General features: G+C 35.6%; 1 protein-coding gene across 1 annotated transcript in view; it reads right to left on the reverse strand.

Moving 5' to 3' along the window:
* Positions 1–12176: 12176 nt before the first annotated feature.
* LOC125903899 (immunoglobulin lambda-1 light chain-like) overlaps positions 12177–19074 on the reverse strand; it is a 32291-nt gene continuing 25393 nt past the window's right edge. The window contains exons 3-5 of the mRNA XM_049601085.1: positions 14694–14738; positions 13002–13310; positions 12177–12436 (exon numbers count right to left, since the gene is read on the reverse strand). Of these exons, the coding sequence (XP_049457042.1) occupies positions 12177–12436; positions 13002–13310; positions 14694–14738 (614 nt within the window). The remainder of the gene's footprint in view (positions 12437–13001; positions 13311–14693; positions 14739–19074) is intronic.

Here is a 19074-nt window from a genome sequence, read left to right on the forward strand (position 1 = left end):
TAACATTCAATAGAGTCAATAGAGGACAAGGGACTGTCAAGTTGTGTTGGCACAGTTGTGTGCAGTTAAGTGGATGTTGTTTGTTAGATAAATGCACTTTTCTAAATATCTGTGATATGGCTCACCTGGACTGATGGTAAATGTGGTATTGCCATTTGAATGTAAAAATACCTTGGTCCTGTGGGTCTTGATACAATACAAAACACAGATGTTGTTCTGCATCTACAAAATACAATATATATTCAGTATGTTGTTGTTATTTCTGTATCTGGTAACGCGATTACTGATACGCTCCGGCCCCTCATTTTGGCTCAGTTTCATCACTGGCCCTCATTACAAACTACTTGTATTGCCCTGATAAATGCAATACAATGAATCAGTTAAAATATATTGTGACAGACAAATACTTAAACGTAGTATACAAATTTAGACAAATTGAGAAAAAGATTATCTTAATAATATTTTTATAATCTCAGAAAAATATGTTCAATACATAGTCTATCAGTGTTAACCCTGGCTGTTTGGAGTCCTGAAACATGTTTCCTCCACAGACAGTGGGGCCTCTCTGTACTGCAACCACGTCTTTTTGGTTGGCCTGCCTGATGTGAAAATGCCAGAAAAAATGTTGTAATAATAAATATTGTAATAGAAAATTACAACTAAGTCCCTTAAACAAATCAAACTGTAATGCAGTTCTTAATAGCAACTGCAGCTTCATAGCTTGGTTGAACTTATCGGGAACACTATGAACAATTCCCAGTTGCTCTATTAATATTTGCAATGATATTGTTGTAACTCAGAATTGTGTGGTTATCCAGCTGTTTTTATCCTGCTATAGCTAACTCAGCTATGGATTTAGGCAGTGGGACACTAGCTAAAACACCATATTCATGCTGCATTTACAGTATATGGGTGTAGTGCATCATTAGATTGCGCCCTCAGAAGATTGCTTGCAAGTTACATTAAAGTGTTGTGACATTGTGATGTATTGGCAGTGGCAGCAGCTTATATCTTTTAATTTTCTTTTAATTGTCTTTCTCAGAACTAGGAAAGGACAGATGTACATAATTATCTAATGTTTAATATCTAATCAATACTGAGTTCTTTTTCTTCAATGCAATAATGAAGAACATAAAACTATAAAGATTAACCAGTTTAACAGTGCTAATTTTGCATCTTATGTGTCAGCCTCTGCAGAGTAGACATTATATTCACAGCCTCTAAATTGTCCAAATTCACCAATGCCTATTTGAAGCATTGTGTATTATCAGATCAATAGCAACCACATTCATTTTTTGTTCAATATTATTTACTGTAATATTCTTAAATGAATGTCAAAACTGAATGCACTCCCAACAAACTGCAGATGGTGTTGGGAGAAAAGGTGAGGGAAGGGAAAGGTGAGTCAAGAAACTGTTATTTATTGGGACCAGTACCTGACTAGTATTATTGACACCAATTAACTATAAACCTGTGACTTTAGTGAGTTTGTGAAGACAAAGACATGCAAACGAAAAGTCAGGCAGTGCAATGGAGGGAGCTGGAGGCGTGACTGCAAAGCTGACAGAGAGGACAAATCTCTGATAAGAAAGAAGAAAGAATGCAGAGGCAATTGCAAACAAAAGGACATATTATCAAAAACGACTAAGACTTTACACACAAATAATTTGTTTGCAAGTTGCAGGTTTTACTTTTGAGATAATGTTTTTTCCTTGGTTACATTCTCTCTAATTCTTAGTTTTTTTTAATATTCAAGAAGTTTTGTATGATTCTGTTGGCACAAAACTAATCCCATGCAGAAACACTCTGCTAGTGTGTCTAAAAATAAAAAGAAAGAAGAAGACAGTCATGTTAATATGAACATTAGAGAAACAGATCATAGAGCTGAAATAAGATATTAGTTAATAATTCAGACTCGTTTTTGTGTTACTCTCTTTCACTGCAGGCAAAGAAACAGGATCTTTGGCTCTGGAACTAAACTGTACGTAACAGGTAAGAATATACAGTTTTCATTCAGTTGTTTGATTAAACAAGTTGCAAATGTGTTATTTTATTTGCTGCCTCAGACTTTAGATGCTAGTTTTCTTTATTAGTGGAGAATTCCTGCAGCCATGCATCTAATGTTACATAAACAAGGTTTATAAATCTTGAAAAGATGCTTAAATGTAATTGCACAACTTATTCATAAAAAAGTATGAAATTGGAAATGTTATTAATACAGTATTTTGATCCTCTAAAGCAATTCCGCACCTTCTCTGATTAATATGAGACAACATGAAATATAATAATAAACATAATTTAATACGGGTCAGTATATGTATTTCAAAGACAATGTAACATTATATTTGTTGTTTAGGATGATTATTAAACTAATAAGATTTACCCAATGACAATTGTATTTTATATTATTGTACAAGTGTCTTTTAGTGGAAGATACGTTTATACATGAAGGCAAACGGGTACTTAATTTGACAATACATTAAATAGAATTCATACTGATTTATATATTTCTAGTTATGATATAGAATGATACACAATATAATTTCACATAAATATATGTGTACTTTAAATATAGATATAAATAGTACATAATGCTTAACAGAATTTTAAATAAAGAAGTAAATATATTTTGGAAAGTTTATGGTGGTAAATATTATCGGATTAAATTATATAATTTATTATATATATTATTTTATTTTAATTATATATATTAAGTCAACTTCCACTGAGGGATAAAGACAGTTCTTTAATATATTGCCATTTTAATTCAAATTTGATACATCTAAACATACAAATGTAGTTCTGTATCAAAGTTAAAATTGTTATGAAAAATATAACCAAAACAATATCACTTGCAAACATAAATAGAGCACCTGGGAATTGTTTATAGTGTTGCTGATATACACACAACACTTGCTAGAAAAATACACTCAGTGATTTTGTTTATATAAAATTAATAGAGCAACTGGGAATTGTTTATATAAAATAGATAGAAAAAGAAAAAAAGAAAAAGATAGATAACAGCAACATCATCTTTTAATACATTTTGATGATAACATCTTCATGATCTCATTATCTGGAGATAACAAATGTGGATGATAAAGATATTAAGAAAACCGTGATATCAGCATAACTTCATTAAAAATTTACATATGTGCCATGATCAGAAGATAACATGCTTTATAAGAACAGCAACTTTTACTTTTTTATCATGTGAATTTTATACATAATACTGAACATTTCTTTTTTTCTTTACGCTATCAGCTTTAGTTAGTTTTTTTTACAATGTTGCACTCCCCTTTACATCAATGGGGACTGTGTGGAGAGGACCCACTGCTTCAAATATCTGGGCACCCTCATCTCTGCTGATCTCTCCTGGTCTGTAAACACCTCGGCTATTGTCAAGTAGGCCCAGCAGCGACTACACTTCCTGAGGGTGCTCAGGAGGAACAATCTGGATGGGAAGCTGCTAGAGACCTTCTACAGATGTCGCACTGAGAGCCAGCTAACACACTGCATCTCAGTGTGGTATGGCAACTGCACAGAGGCAGATAGGAATAGGCTGCAGAGGGTTGTAAAGACGGCCCAGAAAATCATCGACCGCCCTCTCCCTGACATTTACAACATGCGGTGCCTGAACAGGGCGTGAACTATAGCCATGGACACTACACACCCCAGTCACCAAGTGTTTGACCTCCTGCCCTCAGGGAGGCAATACAGAGGCATAAAATCAAGGACAAATAAACTCAAAAACAGCTTCTTCCTCAAAACCATAACCCTGTTGAACATGAACATGCACCAACCCTTTGCTGCTGTAATCTGCTATTTATTATATTATTTATTTATTATTACACTGATTACTCTGGTTTATTCAACTGTGCAGTTTTATGTGTGGATGGCATGAATGCAGCGTGTCTTTTCTTGTGCTGTTTGTTTTTTTTCTGTTTCTTATCTGTATTTTCATGCGCACTTCAAGGCATTGCCAAATTTCATTGTACAACTTATATAATGACAATAAATTTGATTCTGAATCTGTGATTGTACTTTGTTTTGTTTTGTTAAAATTTCCATGTTATGGACTATTAATCACATTTTACAAAATCTGTTTGTTTTAAAAGAAATGTTTTAAATATAAACCTCAGTTTTCTCATTTGTATTATTAATAACAGTAGTACTTTTTCATAATTGTCTATTTATCTAATTATTTGACTTACTGCCCAGTTTTAATAGACAAAAACATTTAACTTCAGACTTTTTCTGACCTTATTTTCTAGATAAAACAAACTGTAAATCATTCATTGCACATAATTTGATGTGGCATTTTTAAAAAGGAAAGAAATATATTTCACCTTCAAAATATTATTTGAATTTATGTGTTTATTGTTTGTTCGTTTATTGCAGAGTAACTTGATAAAATATTTAAGGAGGTGTCATTTCCTGTGTTTAAAAAAAACAAGTAACATGCTAAAGCTCCTGATTATTTCCTGAGTTTAGCTCTTGGATTTGATTAAAAAGCACTTTGAGTTGCCGAACCATAACAGGAATCTGTTTGCATGACCACGGTGCTCCTAGTTTAACAGACAAATTTGATAAACTCCACAGATGTGACCTCCAGATGGTTGGTCATTGGTCATTGTTGCTCTCTGGGCTGAGTTGAGCTGTGTGGGCAGAGGACTCAGTGTAAAACAAAAAGGGCTTCTAGACAACAAGAGAAAAGACAAACAGCTACAGAGAGGCAGAGGAGTTGATGACTGTGTACAGCAGCACATGTGAATCTCTTCTCAGTGGTTATTATAACTCATAAAAAAACTGTTGACAAAGAATGAACACTTCCTCTCCTGCAGCAGATGGGCTGTGTGGGTTTCTGCTCTGCAGCCTTTCTCACAGTCACAACACAATGACAGTTACAACCATCCACTCTGGTTAAAGAATCATTCCAGGAACTTCAGTTTCATTTCAGTGCTCAGTACCCACTGTCTCAGCTTTGACCTGTGTTATTCATCTGAGAGAGAAACACCTCAAATCCTCAACTAGGAGCTGAGAGGCTGAAATAAAAGGAGATCTATTGAACTCGTTACAGCCTGCTGTGATCCCACTCCATTATACTAATTCTAACAGAGCTGACACTCTGTGTTTTGTCAGTACAGTGTTCACATGGATTAATAACTAACCAATGGTTATAAAATGACAGCATGCTAAATACAACGGTTGGATTTTTGAGTGGGTATTATTATTATTATTATTATTATTATTATACACAGAAAAGAAAAATGCAAAAAGTAAAGATTATAAAAACAAGGCAAAAAATAAGTTATCCATCCATCCATTTTCCATAACCGGTTATCCTAGTGAGCCTATCCCAGCTGACATTGGGCGGTAGGCGGGGTTACACCCTGGACAGGTTGCCAGACTATAGCAGGGCTGGCAAATAGAGACAGACAACCATTCACTCTCACATTCACACCTACGGTCAATTTAGACTCACCAATTAACCTAACCTGCAACCCCCTCTGGGTTTGAACCAGGAACCCTGTGCTGTGAGGAAGTGAGACAGTGCCAACCACTACACCACCATGCCACCCAAAAGAAGATACAAAACAACATAAACAACCATCTTCTGCTTATTTTTAAGAATAAAGACATTTTAAGAAAATATATACCAGTACTATAAAAGAACAAAAGTAAACATGTCTGTCTATATAAATTATAAGTAAACCACTAAAACCAAAACTTAATAACAGTGTTGATACTACAATAACATACAGTATTATATCATCATTGTAAATTATAATACATTATATATCATGATTGATGTTTTAACTACTTTTTTGTTTTTGTTCTACAACTTTTTGTTTGTCTTATTAATTTCTTACATGAAATTGTTTGACAAATGAAAAAAAAATAATTATAAAATAATTCTAAAGGGGTGTTTCTGAAATTTTTCATCTTTAACAGTGTACATCTTTAATTTTTTCTTTCCAAAAAATTTCAATTTCAGAGAATTTTTAAGTTTCTGCCCTAAAAGTGTTAAAATCAAAATGAAAGGATTTTAAGCACTGACTTCTTCACCACAACATCACAACATCACAACAAAAACATCTGCTATCATAATCAAAGCAATAGAACACAAACCACAGAGACAAACAAGTCATCTTGTTTTCTCACCCTCTCAAAAAAAAAATTTCTATCTGTTTTCGAAGCAGAACTATAGCCTATGTGTTGGTTCACCTCAGGTCTCATAATGAGGTTACAGTTGATAAAGACGCTGCTGCCAGACCCATCATAGCCGTCTGTGCATCTCAACAGGTGCTCAATGTAAAATAGTTCAATTTGTTAATCCCATTGACCCTCTGATCTCCTGACAATTATGTATTTAGCTTTCATTTTTATCATTGTAGCTGTCTGTGCTTCACTCACACTGCTTATGTGTCACATGACTGTGACATAAAGTCATGTTTCAAGGTTCACATTTGTTTTCCTCTGACTTAGGAACATAACTACACTGACGTATTGCGAAATGGTCTGTGAATGTTATCAGCACACATGAACAAAGCCAAATGATTCTGGTGTAAACACTGATAAAGAAGTGAAGGTGTTACTGGTGTTCTGCTTTTGCTCCTCAGCTAGTAAAGACAAGACACAGAACTGATAAAAGGCACAAAAGTTTAATTAAAACACAGTTCAGGAGGTTCAGCTTCTGGTCAGGGTTTCTCTTGATAGAAAACAATGTCCTGCATATTTAATTATTATTTATAGAGATTATATATTAATGTCACTGTATCCAGGATTTTTTTATGTTTTCTTTAACAGTGACAGTTTGATGACAGCGTCTCCAGACCCAAACCCAACTTGTAACATGACACAACACTAATTTCTAATGTATCTGTTTATTTCATTTACAACAGGTTTCAGATTAGAATTTGTGTTTTTCTTTTTTTCTACTATGTATAAATTTTGTATTTCTTTGTAAAGCATTTAATGATTCTGGCTTGAAACATGTGACATAAATTTGAATAATAATTTATGTATAATCAGTAACAATGAATCATTTTTTTCCCAGATGAAGCTGTAATAGTTTTGTATATAAAAAAATACCTCCATTATTTCACCAACATTCCGACTTCAGGCCAACTGATGAAGCCGCTGTGTCATAATGTTATAACAGTTGCAGCTTCAATGCAGCTAGCGCTGTTCTTTGTTCATGTGTGTAAACAACAGTGTCATCAGCATAGAGTTTTACATCTACACTGACATAATTATAAAAGGGGCTCAGCACTGAACCTGGTGGAACACCCACACCTACTGACTTGTTGGTAATAGCTGTGTGTATTTGCTGATCTTTGTTTAGCTTTGTTTTTCTCTTGTTTTCTTTTGTTAGTGTTATGTGTATGATTGATTTTTTTTTAATCATTGTGTCATACATAAATAATATGCCCATAATATGCTCTAAACAGGCTTACTAGACACATTTATTTTGGAAGAGACCAAAGTAGCAACATAAATTACAAATAACACTGAACAAATAAACCATCTTGATGTTTTTCCCAAGCTTTAGAAAAAAGGGTACCCAGTTTGTAACCATTAAAAGTAAACAACCATTCCATTCTGCCATTGTCAATGCACCCAAACATTTCAGGATTTTCAGTTAATATAGATATTCTTAACTCATTATAAAAAGGACAATACAGATGAAACTGTGGTTTAGTGTCAACTTCTAATTTGCACAATTCACACAACCTGGTGTCCTTTTGGATGTTTTTAAATCTGACAACTTCAAGCACCAGAGGAACGATTCCTGTTCTTAACTGTGCAACTTAAGACATTTGACACCAGGGCATTAGTGGCTTAGTGGATAGACCAGGCGCCCCATGTACAAAGGCTCTATCCTTGCTGCAGCGGCCCTTTGTTGTGTGTCATCCCTACTTTCTCTTCCCCTTTTACATGATACTGTCCTATCCATTAAAGGCAAAAAGCCCAAAAGAATCTTCAAAAAAACATTTGGCTCCATGATAAATTTGCAAATACATAAGGTTAAGTGCCATAACTGTGCAAGATTTATATCTACAGTATGGTCTTAACTTTGGTTTAAAAGGATACCTTTTAACCATTTGTCTTCAAATCTAGTAAATAACTTTCTTCTGTGTTCATGCTGCATGTTGAATTTTATTATACATATAGTGTAATTCAGCTTCATCAAATACAGCATGAAGCTCTGTAGCCAATGGAGAATTATGTGATTTACACCAAAGAAAACCTTCTTATTGACTCTGTTTTCTGACATATTAAAGCTGCAGTAGGTAGAAAGCCTGAAAATGGTTGACATCTGAGTTAAGTTTCGTTCGTCTCTGCCCTGAGCCCCTCCTACCAGACTAGCATGCGAGTATTTTATCCTACTTGGTTCTATTTCTCCTTCTCTGGGAGCCTCGGCTCTCCCTCACTATGCGGCAGCCTGCCCCATCCCTCCCTCGTGGCCCCACAAATATACCCCCAAGGTTCGGCTCTCCCTCTCCGTGCAGCAAACCCTCCCCATCCCTCCCTCGCGGACCCGCACATACTCCCGAGCCTGGGCTCTCCCTCACCGTGCAGCAGCCCGCCCCGCACATACCCTCGAGGCTCAGCTCTCCCTCTCCGCGGAGAGCCCTCGGCTCCGCTCCCACGCACATACCCCAAGGCTCAGCTCTCCCTCTCCGCGGAGAGCCCTCGGCTCCACTCCCACGGCCGACCCTCGCGCCCTCTGGCCAGGCCAGACAAGTTCTGTCTTCCTTTCTTGGGCTGTTTAGCCGTGTAGGCAGTTGCTGTGCTGAATAGCTATTTTACCTGGTGCACTGCTCGTCATTGCCGCTTGCTCTCCCCTTCTGCCAGTGGCACAGGAACACGAATATGCAGTAGAACAGCCAATAGGAACGCAGTGGTCTGAGCTGACCTTTGATTGGTTGATGCACATTGGCACGATACTGATTCTTTAGAGGCTGAACACAGAGCCATGGTGAGGTGCAGAAACCTATTGTTTGTCTCAGACCACTTATTTACATTATGCTTAGAGGATATTATAAAATTTTTACTCAATTATACCAAAACAATGTTGCCTACTGGAGCTTTAAGCAAATGATTCCACAATTTTGTCGATTCACATTTTGCCTTTGTGGTCCAGAGAACCAACCCATATCACCCTGCACAGCTAAAGTAGGAGCAAACTTATGATTCTTTGTAGAGTTACCTGCATCATAAAGGTGGGAGTAACCAAATCTTTTTTTATTTTATTTCAAATTTGACAACAGACCCCAATGCCCTCCCAGCTGAACCTGCCAAGATTTTAGCTGTCTTCATAAGTCATAAATTCATATAGAGTAAATCGCAAATATTTACATTCAGGTGGATTTTCCAGTGTTACAATCCCAAAAGTCAGATTGTTCCTATATTTTGGAATACATTTTTTCCTGAAATGAGCTGTCTGTGTTTTACTTTGTTTTATTGATAATCTCCATCTGTAACACAAGGTCTTTGACAAATTTAACATGTTTTGTAAATTATCCTCAGATTCAGGCAGTAGAACAATATCATCAGCATACAATAAAATATGCAGATAATATGTTAACATCATCTGCAAATAACATCTGTGTATATTCACATCTTCCTGTATATTTTTTCGTGTTGCTGTGTGAAAGTATTTTCAAAGCAATTTGCTATCAGTCAAATTGTGTCAACATACACTGCCAGTGGAATTAACTCTGTTTCTGATTATTTGCTATGAAGCCAAACTTAAAACCATATAAACAAAGATGTAAAACACAGACACATTGATTTTTCACTTTATTAAGGGTGTTACAGTGAAAGAATTAGACAAACCTGTTACACTCTGCATAATATATTCAAAAAGAAATGCTAGAACAGAAAAAAATACTATAAAAAATACAATATCAAGCAGAACAGCTACTGATTCTTTCATTATACAGGTCATGATTAAATGTGGAAATAAAGTACAAACTCAACAAAAGATTGACTGTATCTAACTTATGTATAAAAGATATATTTTAAAATCAACCACAACATGTCATAGGTTACTGATTCTTGAGAGATGGGACAAAACATGTCCCACAAAAAAAAGTGTAATTTAAATGAAATATCAATAAATTCATCATGATTTACATACTTACAATAGTTAAATATGAAGGAACTGCGTATACCAATGTCATTTTTATCACCCACTTTTAACTGTTTTTTGGCAAATTTGTTCAAATGTCTGGTCTGCAGTTAAGAGGTCCATGTTATTGTACTTGTCCTCAGCAAGAGGTCACAATATTGGCCCACCCAAAAAAAACTTTAAAAATATACCATTGTGGAAATATATATATATATATATATATATGTACGACATGTATGTATGTATGTATGTATGTATGTATATTGAACAAAAAATAATGGTTCTATATTTATAAAACACATAAAGTGAACATCAGACAATATTTTTCTTAAAAATCTGCCAACAAAGTTGTGTCCTCAGCTTCTGTCAACTCCATCAGATTTTTTTTTATAATTCTTACTAAATCAGGCAATAGCATGGTTAGCAAAATCCTTGAGGACCCCTTTTCATCTTCCTGACTGTGCTGAATGCAGCACTACCCAATATGCTCTGGAAAGTTTTGCATTTTTTAATATTTTAGAAAAACAATGTTGATATTCCTATGATCACAACTGGAACATGTCAACACCTTCTCTGCGTTATAATGATCTTTTTTTTAAACAGTAATGAATTGAATTTAGGTATGTTAGTCAGGTTATTGAGGCAGCTAGCAACCAAGGAAAACTCAGCTTGCTGCATGTACAACACATGTTTTGGTGGGAAAATACATTCCCTTGTCCGATGTCAACTCCGTCAAGTGACCTGACGGAGCTGACATCTAAGCTGTTGGAGTTGACAAATCCACCTATAACCTCTGAATGTGCGAATATAATATTATCTGTGAACAACGTAAAGGATTAAAATTCTATTTCAGGGATTTATTTACACACAAATGTATATATATAGCATAAATTATGTTATTTAAGCTTGTACTAGATACCCTACACTTCTGACCTGTAGAGTATCGACAAGCTTTGTGGTCTACTGATTATCATGTAACTTTCCCAGCATTTATATTATATAATTATATAAATATATATTAAATTGAAGGGCCAGTGTGTTGATTTTAGCAACATAAAGTGGTGAAACTGAATTTTACATTGAATGGTGGCCTATGTGGAGGGTAGATATAAAGGGCTTATTCTGATGTCAGAAAAACTGAATATTTGTTATTTTCTTATTTCACTAATTTAACATGACTAAAAATGCTACATTAAATTTCTACCTAATCCATTATGCTTTTATTTTCACCACTAGATATCACCAAAAACATAGTTTTTGAAGACAGTTGTAAACGGTGTAATTTACAAGATGTTTGCTAACTGTTACTTATGTTATTTATGTTCAGTAAAAGAGAAAAATAGTTTGTTCTTCATCTATTGTCACCTCAATATGTTTAAAATCATATTTGTTTACTAATCAGTAATGCACTTAAGTTTATTGTCGACGCCGTCAGTTCTTCATCAACACTGCCACATGTATGTTTTTGTTGATTTTTGTTAATGTTGCTTATGTAATAAACAGTTATCTAATCTACATCATCTTATGCCTTATTTATCTAAGGAAATTGCATTTATGGTATTAAAAACAATAACAAAGATTGAAAAGGCAGACATTAAAAAATTTGGGTATTCAGAATAGTGTGAAATCACAACACATGTTTATATATTGTATTTTATTACATGTCAGTGTAACTAAACACTATTCCAATATATTTCAGGACCTTACGAGTCTTTTTGGACTGGAAGAATTATAATTGTAGACTTTTTAGTGGTTCTGACGGAGTTGACACAAATCAAGTTCTAAAGTGAAACATACTATATGTATTTTTATTAAGAACCTGTTCCTTTACATAATTAAATAGCTAAGACTTTTCCCTACAGACATATCCAGCTCCAAAAAATATAGTGTGCATTTTTTTTAAAGATTTTTAAAACCTGTTTTGTCCCTTATCTTAAGAATATGTAAGGTTATATTTGTGAAAATTCATCGAAGAGATAATAGAGATGAATCAATGAGATATGATGGTGAGAGGAGGTGAGCAGAAAACATTCAGTTACCATGTGTAGTTTGTCGACGGTCCCTTGTTTCTGAGGACGATCAATAGAGAGAGTCCACAGCAGTACACCAGACTCTTCACTATCAGCACTGTGTACAGTACACAGAACAGCTTCACTTGGTACTGAGACAGGGCAGAAGCAATGGCAGGTGGAAGTGATGGTGGAGGAGGTGTTGTTGAAGCTGCTGTTGGAAGTGATGGTGGAGGAGGTGTTGTTGAAGCTGCTGTTGGAAGTGATGGTGGAAAGGTAGAAACCTCTGTAACAGAAAAGCAGTCAGATGGTTGGAGTTGCAGTGAGAAGTGTCAGTCCTCTGTTCATTATCTCTAATTTGTTAACTTGTCTGTCAAAAATCATAACCATTCCATTCCAACCAAACCATTAATGCCCTGCCTATCTAGGCTGTGATTAGTTTGTTCACAAAAAGTGAAACTGACAAGTGCATCAACTTTAAATAATTCAACAAAAAGCAGATTTAACTAAATAGCCAGCCAAACCTGAATTTTACTTGTCTTACTCTTTTCTTGTCTTGCTTCACTCCAATATGTGTCCAAATGGCACCACAAAGAGGCAGAGCACAGTTAAAGTTAGAATGAACTGGGTATTTGGGCCAGAAAAAAAGTCTGACCAAATTAAAATCCAACCCGAGTGGGCTGACTTTCCATTCGCCTAGGCCAGTCACACAGAAGATGGGCCTGTTTAAAATTATGTACAGTATATATTGTGTTGCACTGGCCCCAATTCTCAAGCGGTCCACTGGGGAAAGTCCTAGTGCTGTCATTGAGCTCAGTCACTGCTGAACACAGTCACCAAGCCTTCTTTACCTTGTTCTGTGTCGGCCTCCACTGTTCCCCCCTCATGCTGGACGTAGCAGCTGTATTTATATGCGCTGTTCTCTTGCTGATGGATCAGCAGGATGGCAGCACTGTATCCCGACTCTCTGAGCTCCAGCTGCTCTCCCTCAGCAGGGGGCAGCTTCTCCAGAGGTCCATTCTCCTTTCGTCTTTTCCAGGAAAACTGGACCAGAGGGGGAAACATGGCTGAGGCCAGACATAGCAGGGAGGTCTTCCCCTCCAGGTGGGCTCTGGATGCTGCTGGGTACACGCTCACCACGGGTTTCACAACCTGCTCATCTGAAATTTGACAGCAGCAACAAGCAGCACAGACAAACATTCACACAGTCACACAGTCAACAGCAGCTTCCAGCACTGCACTGTATTCAGTCTGATCTTGGAAACTACATAAACTCTGATCATTTAACTATTCATCAGTACAGCAAAAAGTTCACTTCATAACTGGATACACCTTCATGTCAAAAATACTGAGCAGCTACTGTCAGCATGTGTTATATGGGAACAAAAGAAAATTATGTATTTAGGCAAGTGTCTTTTTTTAAAGTCCAATCACTCTAATTTCACAATAATTTATATTACTAAAAAATATAACACAATATAATTTAATACAGTTATGGAATTTACCATAAAACAATGGAAATGTGTTTGTATGAGTGTTAATGTACATTTTATTATGAGTTACATATTTACAATCACATTTAAAACAAATCATTTTAATAATTAAAATGTATGTAACATAGTATATATTAACCAACATATACTTTACACTAACCACAGAAGAAACAAATGAATAATTTCATTACTTTTTCATAACAGTTTTAATCTTCACACACAATTAATGATGTGTTAGGATATGTCAAATGTGAATTAAAAACTGCTGTGTATTAAAGACAACATAAAACTTGAACTTGAAATTATAATATGTGCAGTATCTGAAACATAATTTAAATATATTTCTATACATGTTTACCTCCATATACTTTCCTAAATCTAATTATTATTATTACTATTATTATTATCATCATTGTATTTCTTATATATTTGAAATTATTTAAAGCATATTATGTGCACGATGTGCAGGCGTGCGCGCATGCACCATTATATATCACCCTGTATCATAAACAAAAATGTATACATTTGCATGAATTGTGGAGTTTATTCAGTATTTGTTTGCCTTACTGTATGACTATATCCTCCACTAAAAGAAATATAAAATTAATATTATATAAAATACAATTGCCATGAGGTCAGTTTTAATATTCAAAAATTATTTAACAATTTTCTTAACAGCATATTTAAAGTTATATTGTTTTTAAATACATTTACTGACCTATATGAATGTTTTATATCACATAAAATCCTGTTTTGTAAAAACAAGAGATGATGCTAAATCACTTAGAGGATCAAATGCTGTATATCTGTAAAATTTCCAATATCATACTTTTTGTATATAAATCAGTTTAATCTCCTGCAAAAAATAAAGAATAACTTGAGTTGTGCAGCAAGATTTAAACATCTTTTCAGGATTTATGAACTTTGTTTATATAATAACTGCATGGCTGTAAGAACTACTAGTTTTGAAAAAAACATAACTTGTAGCAAAAAACACATTTTCAACTTGTTCAATAAAACAGCTGATATGAAATGAATGATTATTCTTACCTGTTACATACAGTTTAGCTCCAGAGCCAAAGAGCAAGCCCACAGTGAAAGAGAGTAATACAAAAACCCGTCTGATGCTGGATGTGTCAGCTGAGGTGGGTGACTCCAAATTATAAACCAGTATCATATTTCAGCCCCATGATGTGTTTCTCTAATGTCATTATTAACATGACTGCCTCTTCTTTTATTTCCTTTTCAGACACATTAGCAGAGTGTCTCGGTGGATCATTGGTTCATGTTGCTCAGAGGAAGAATCCTACTGACTTTGGTAAGTTTTCATCTTGCACAATCATCAGGTCTCGTTTTTAAATTGTCCATTGTTTTGATTTCTGACATATGTGCATATATGACAGGACATAGCCAGTGTGTGTTGCCCTGTAGTCTTATTTGAAGTAAAGAGTTGTGATCCTCCTACTTTTTAAATCAGAGCAACACATGAGTTACAGCTCACACAAAAACACTGAACACCTAGAATATATTGTAAACATTTGAAAGCTAAAATTAACATTACTGGTTTAAAATGTTTCTTGTGGATTTAAGTACAATTAAAAATTATTTCAGTGTTTGGTTTTATGTATATTAGGTTTGACATTAATGTAAATATACTTTGTTTTCAAACCTTCAAATATTTTGTACATTAATATTCTGTCACATATGGTCATGAGACATTTCTCTGTTGATTAGCAGTTGAAAAGACATGTATTAGGATTCATCCTCTGGGGATCATCAACATCCCTTGTATGTCATTGAAATCAGGCCAACATTTCTCTTGCTCTGGATCGAAGTTTTGGTTGGATGGAAAGACTAAGCCGAAGGTCCCACTGCTCACAGAGAAAAACCTGGCCAAAATACAAACACATTTACCAAATCTGTAGAGGGTGAATTGTCATAATTCAAATAATTCACTTGGATAATTTACTAAAGTGAAATTACTTTCTAAAATCTTTTCAAAGATGTAATATAAGAAATGTGTCTGGAAATCTTTTATTGTGAAGGAGACACATGAAGTGTTTAGGAGGAATGGACTTTATTCCTGCAGCAGGTCAAAGTAGAGGATTTTAATCTTTGTTGAAATGCTGAAGTTTGTTTTTGTATTTAGCACGTTGACAATTTTGTTTAAATGATTGTTTTTTATGTTTTGATGAAACAACATCCTGGTATTGAAACATCTTGTCTCAAAATTTGTGTCGTTTTGTAATATGAATGTCAGTTCAGCAAACCATATCAAATTTGCCTGGGAGGCAGATCTTGGTGTAGGGTTTATGGAGGAGGTATGGCAGGAGGGGATGAAGAGGATCCATCTAAGCTCAATTAATGGATGACTTTGGTATTTTCAAACCTGGACCCTATTTCTCTGTGTAAATTGGTCAAAGAGACTGATGTTTGAAATCAGTCCAGTATTTAGCAGTTCAGCAGTCAGCAGCCGCAGAACAAGCTACAATGGAAGCACGTGGGAAAACTGAACATTGTCACCGTATGTCCATTAAAGGTGATTATTTTTGACACAGAGCAGCTCAGATTGTTATTATGAGTATTATTATAAGTGTGTGAAGCGTCTCTTTACCTTTCACTTGCCTCGTTAAGCACAAGTCTCTTTCTGAAACATCAGGAGATGTGTGTGTGAGATTTGGAGAGAGTATAAAAACCACAGTAGTTTTTAGAAAATTTATTTTATTGTTGAATAAAAGATTTTCAATATCATGAATGATTATTTACCTGATTTCAAATGTGTCTCAGGCCTTTGAATTCTATCACTGCTATTATTTGTGGCAGAGCATACACATTAAAAGTGGACGAAGAGAGAGAAAAAAGGCAGCAGAGGTTATTTTACTTTGGGAGGAAGCCGGAGTGCCTGGAGAGAACCCACGCTGACACGGGTAGAACATGCAAACTCCACACAGAGGGGCTCCCACGCCCAGGATCGAAGCAGCAACCCTCTTGCTGTGAGGCGACAGTGCTAACCACCACACCACCGTGCCGCCCTGTGTACTAATCAGAATATTTGAATTGCAATGTATATTTTTTCTTTTAAACATTACCACAATGATTGAGGTAAGACCCAAGTTAACAAAAAAGCAACATTTTCTATCAAAAAATGTATTGTGGCGGTCATGACAGTGTATTCTGGTAATGACAACATGTTTTGGCAATGACATAAAAATGAACACTGGTGTTTTTTGTTGTTGTTGTTGTTGTTTTTTTTTTTTTTTACAACAAACGAAAGATAAAGAAAATACTACTTTTTAAAAACAACACCATTTGAACACTTAACCTTCCATTAAAATGAATCACTTGGTAAACTACCACAGCATTGCTTATGTAATAATAGCTTCTTTGGGCCGGCTGGCTCGTTTCTGACATAAAAAAGGATCAAACAAGAGAATTGGCATGCTCAACTCAAATGTCCCATATGATGGGTGCCAACCCAAAAATTATAAAATAGAAAATAAAGTTTTCAGCACTCTCAAATAAGTATGTAGCATTTTCATTCATACACAGCAACAGTAGCGTGACCCATATTAAACAACAGTCAGGGACCTGCCGGTGATTATCAACCAGCTTATACAAATCATCGGAACAATGTCATAAAAAGACAAATACTAGTAAGAAATACAGTGTAGTAAGAAAAATAGTATGTAAGTCATTAAAAAACATATATCACATTCTGTGACTGCAACAACCACATAAGTAACCAATTGATTTTACACACTAGCAATAAGAAAATGCACTTAACAATATAAAAACTCAGCATGTGCAGAACCTCAATAGCAGAATTAAAGTGTCTGGCTTTATTTTTAGCACTTTTTTAATTAACAGCACTCAAATATCACTTTGTGAAAAAGCTATTTTGACAGTTTAGAGTGTGCTACCAAGGTAAACCTTAGACACAAGTTTGTTTCATTCCCTGAGGGAGCACAACATCTCCCACACATTCTCGGGTAGCCTCATGTGCCTTTTTGTGACTGGCTAGGGCTCTGGGACAAGACCAAGCAGATCATGTGGCTGATACCACAGAACATCATCTTTCATAGGCCAAAAGATGATGATGCACATTGTTTTTACAAGGGTACAACCTGCTGCATCTACATCCTGAATGATGCCTGGATACACATCTTGGTCATATTGAATGGCACACCATTGTCCTATCAGTTGATCTGTTATCTCTGAAACAGGGACAGGTGTTGATGGCTGTGTGTCCATCTCAGATGGCTGCAGATCCAGGGGTGATCCTTCCTGGCTTGTAGTTGGCTCATCTCGCTGAATGGCCGCTGTCTGTGGGCCATAGCACTTGCACTACTCTGGAGCTGAACAGAAACAGCTGAGTACTTGCCACTTGATGTGACCTAGTGAAAATCTGTACAAAAATTAAAACAATTGGGTCTTATTGAATATGCTACATTCACAGAGTAAATAAAGACTAATTTAATTAATAAATATTATAATATAATATATAAAATACTCCACCTGATGTATTTTCATTGTTCCATGAACTCTCTCCAGTTGATTTGGTAGCAAGGCATGCTTTGCTGAAATGTCTTATTCAGTGACATGGAAGAGCTTGATCTTTGATTGCTCTTTCGACAGGACATCGAAGAGGACTTCACCACTTGGTACATCTATTCCACGGGCAACAATAGCATCTGCATTTCGTTTTATTGCTGCCCCAACTCCATCCGCAGGCCCTTTGCCATGCCCGGCCTCCAAAAAGTTCCAGGTCACCCTGCTGAACCCAAACCTAAAAGGCATTGTGGAGAGTAAATAAAAAATTTTCTTGGATCAGTACTGGGTTGTAGGGCCGTCACTTATGACATGGAGGGTTGTTGCAGAGGGGTTCTGTTCCTTCAAGTGGGAGAGCACAGGAGAGAGACTCAGCATGGAGTACTGAAGGCGGATGTTTAAGACATGTCTTGCAAACCTCTCTTTTTAAGCAGTTGTGAAGTCTTCCAAAAGAGACTGAAGGGTGCCATATATCCACTCCTTTGTCGTTAAGTGTACATTGAACTTGTGTTTTGTTCCATCTTTGTTTGTCTTCTCACACTCTTCAACTTTATTTTTCCAGTTAAACCAGTAGGTCTGTAAGCCAGGATCAAATTCACCAGTTTGCAGCTCTTTTCCTTTGCAGAGGTTACACTCTCTGTATGCACATTCTTTTGTTGGCTTTTCACAGCATAAGGTCTCCATCAACCTGTCAGGGTTTTTGCTTTGTATTATGGAGCCAGAACGGTGACTTTAAAATTTGGCATCCAAAAAAAAAAATTGGCATTGAAAACAAAGCCAGTACTGAAAAAGGAAACATTGGCATTGAAGCATTTGTATTGAAAACAGTTGTATTGGCATTGAAACAAGTATTGGCACTGAAACAAGAAACTAATTAAAATAA

This window comes from Epinephelus fuscoguttatus, linkage group LG16, assembly GCF_011397635.1.
Source record: "Epinephelus fuscoguttatus linkage group LG16, E.fuscoguttatus.final_Chr_v1".
NCBI classification, from domain to species: Eukaryota; Metazoa; Chordata; class Actinopteri; order Perciformes; family Serranidae; genus Epinephelus; species Epinephelus fuscoguttatus.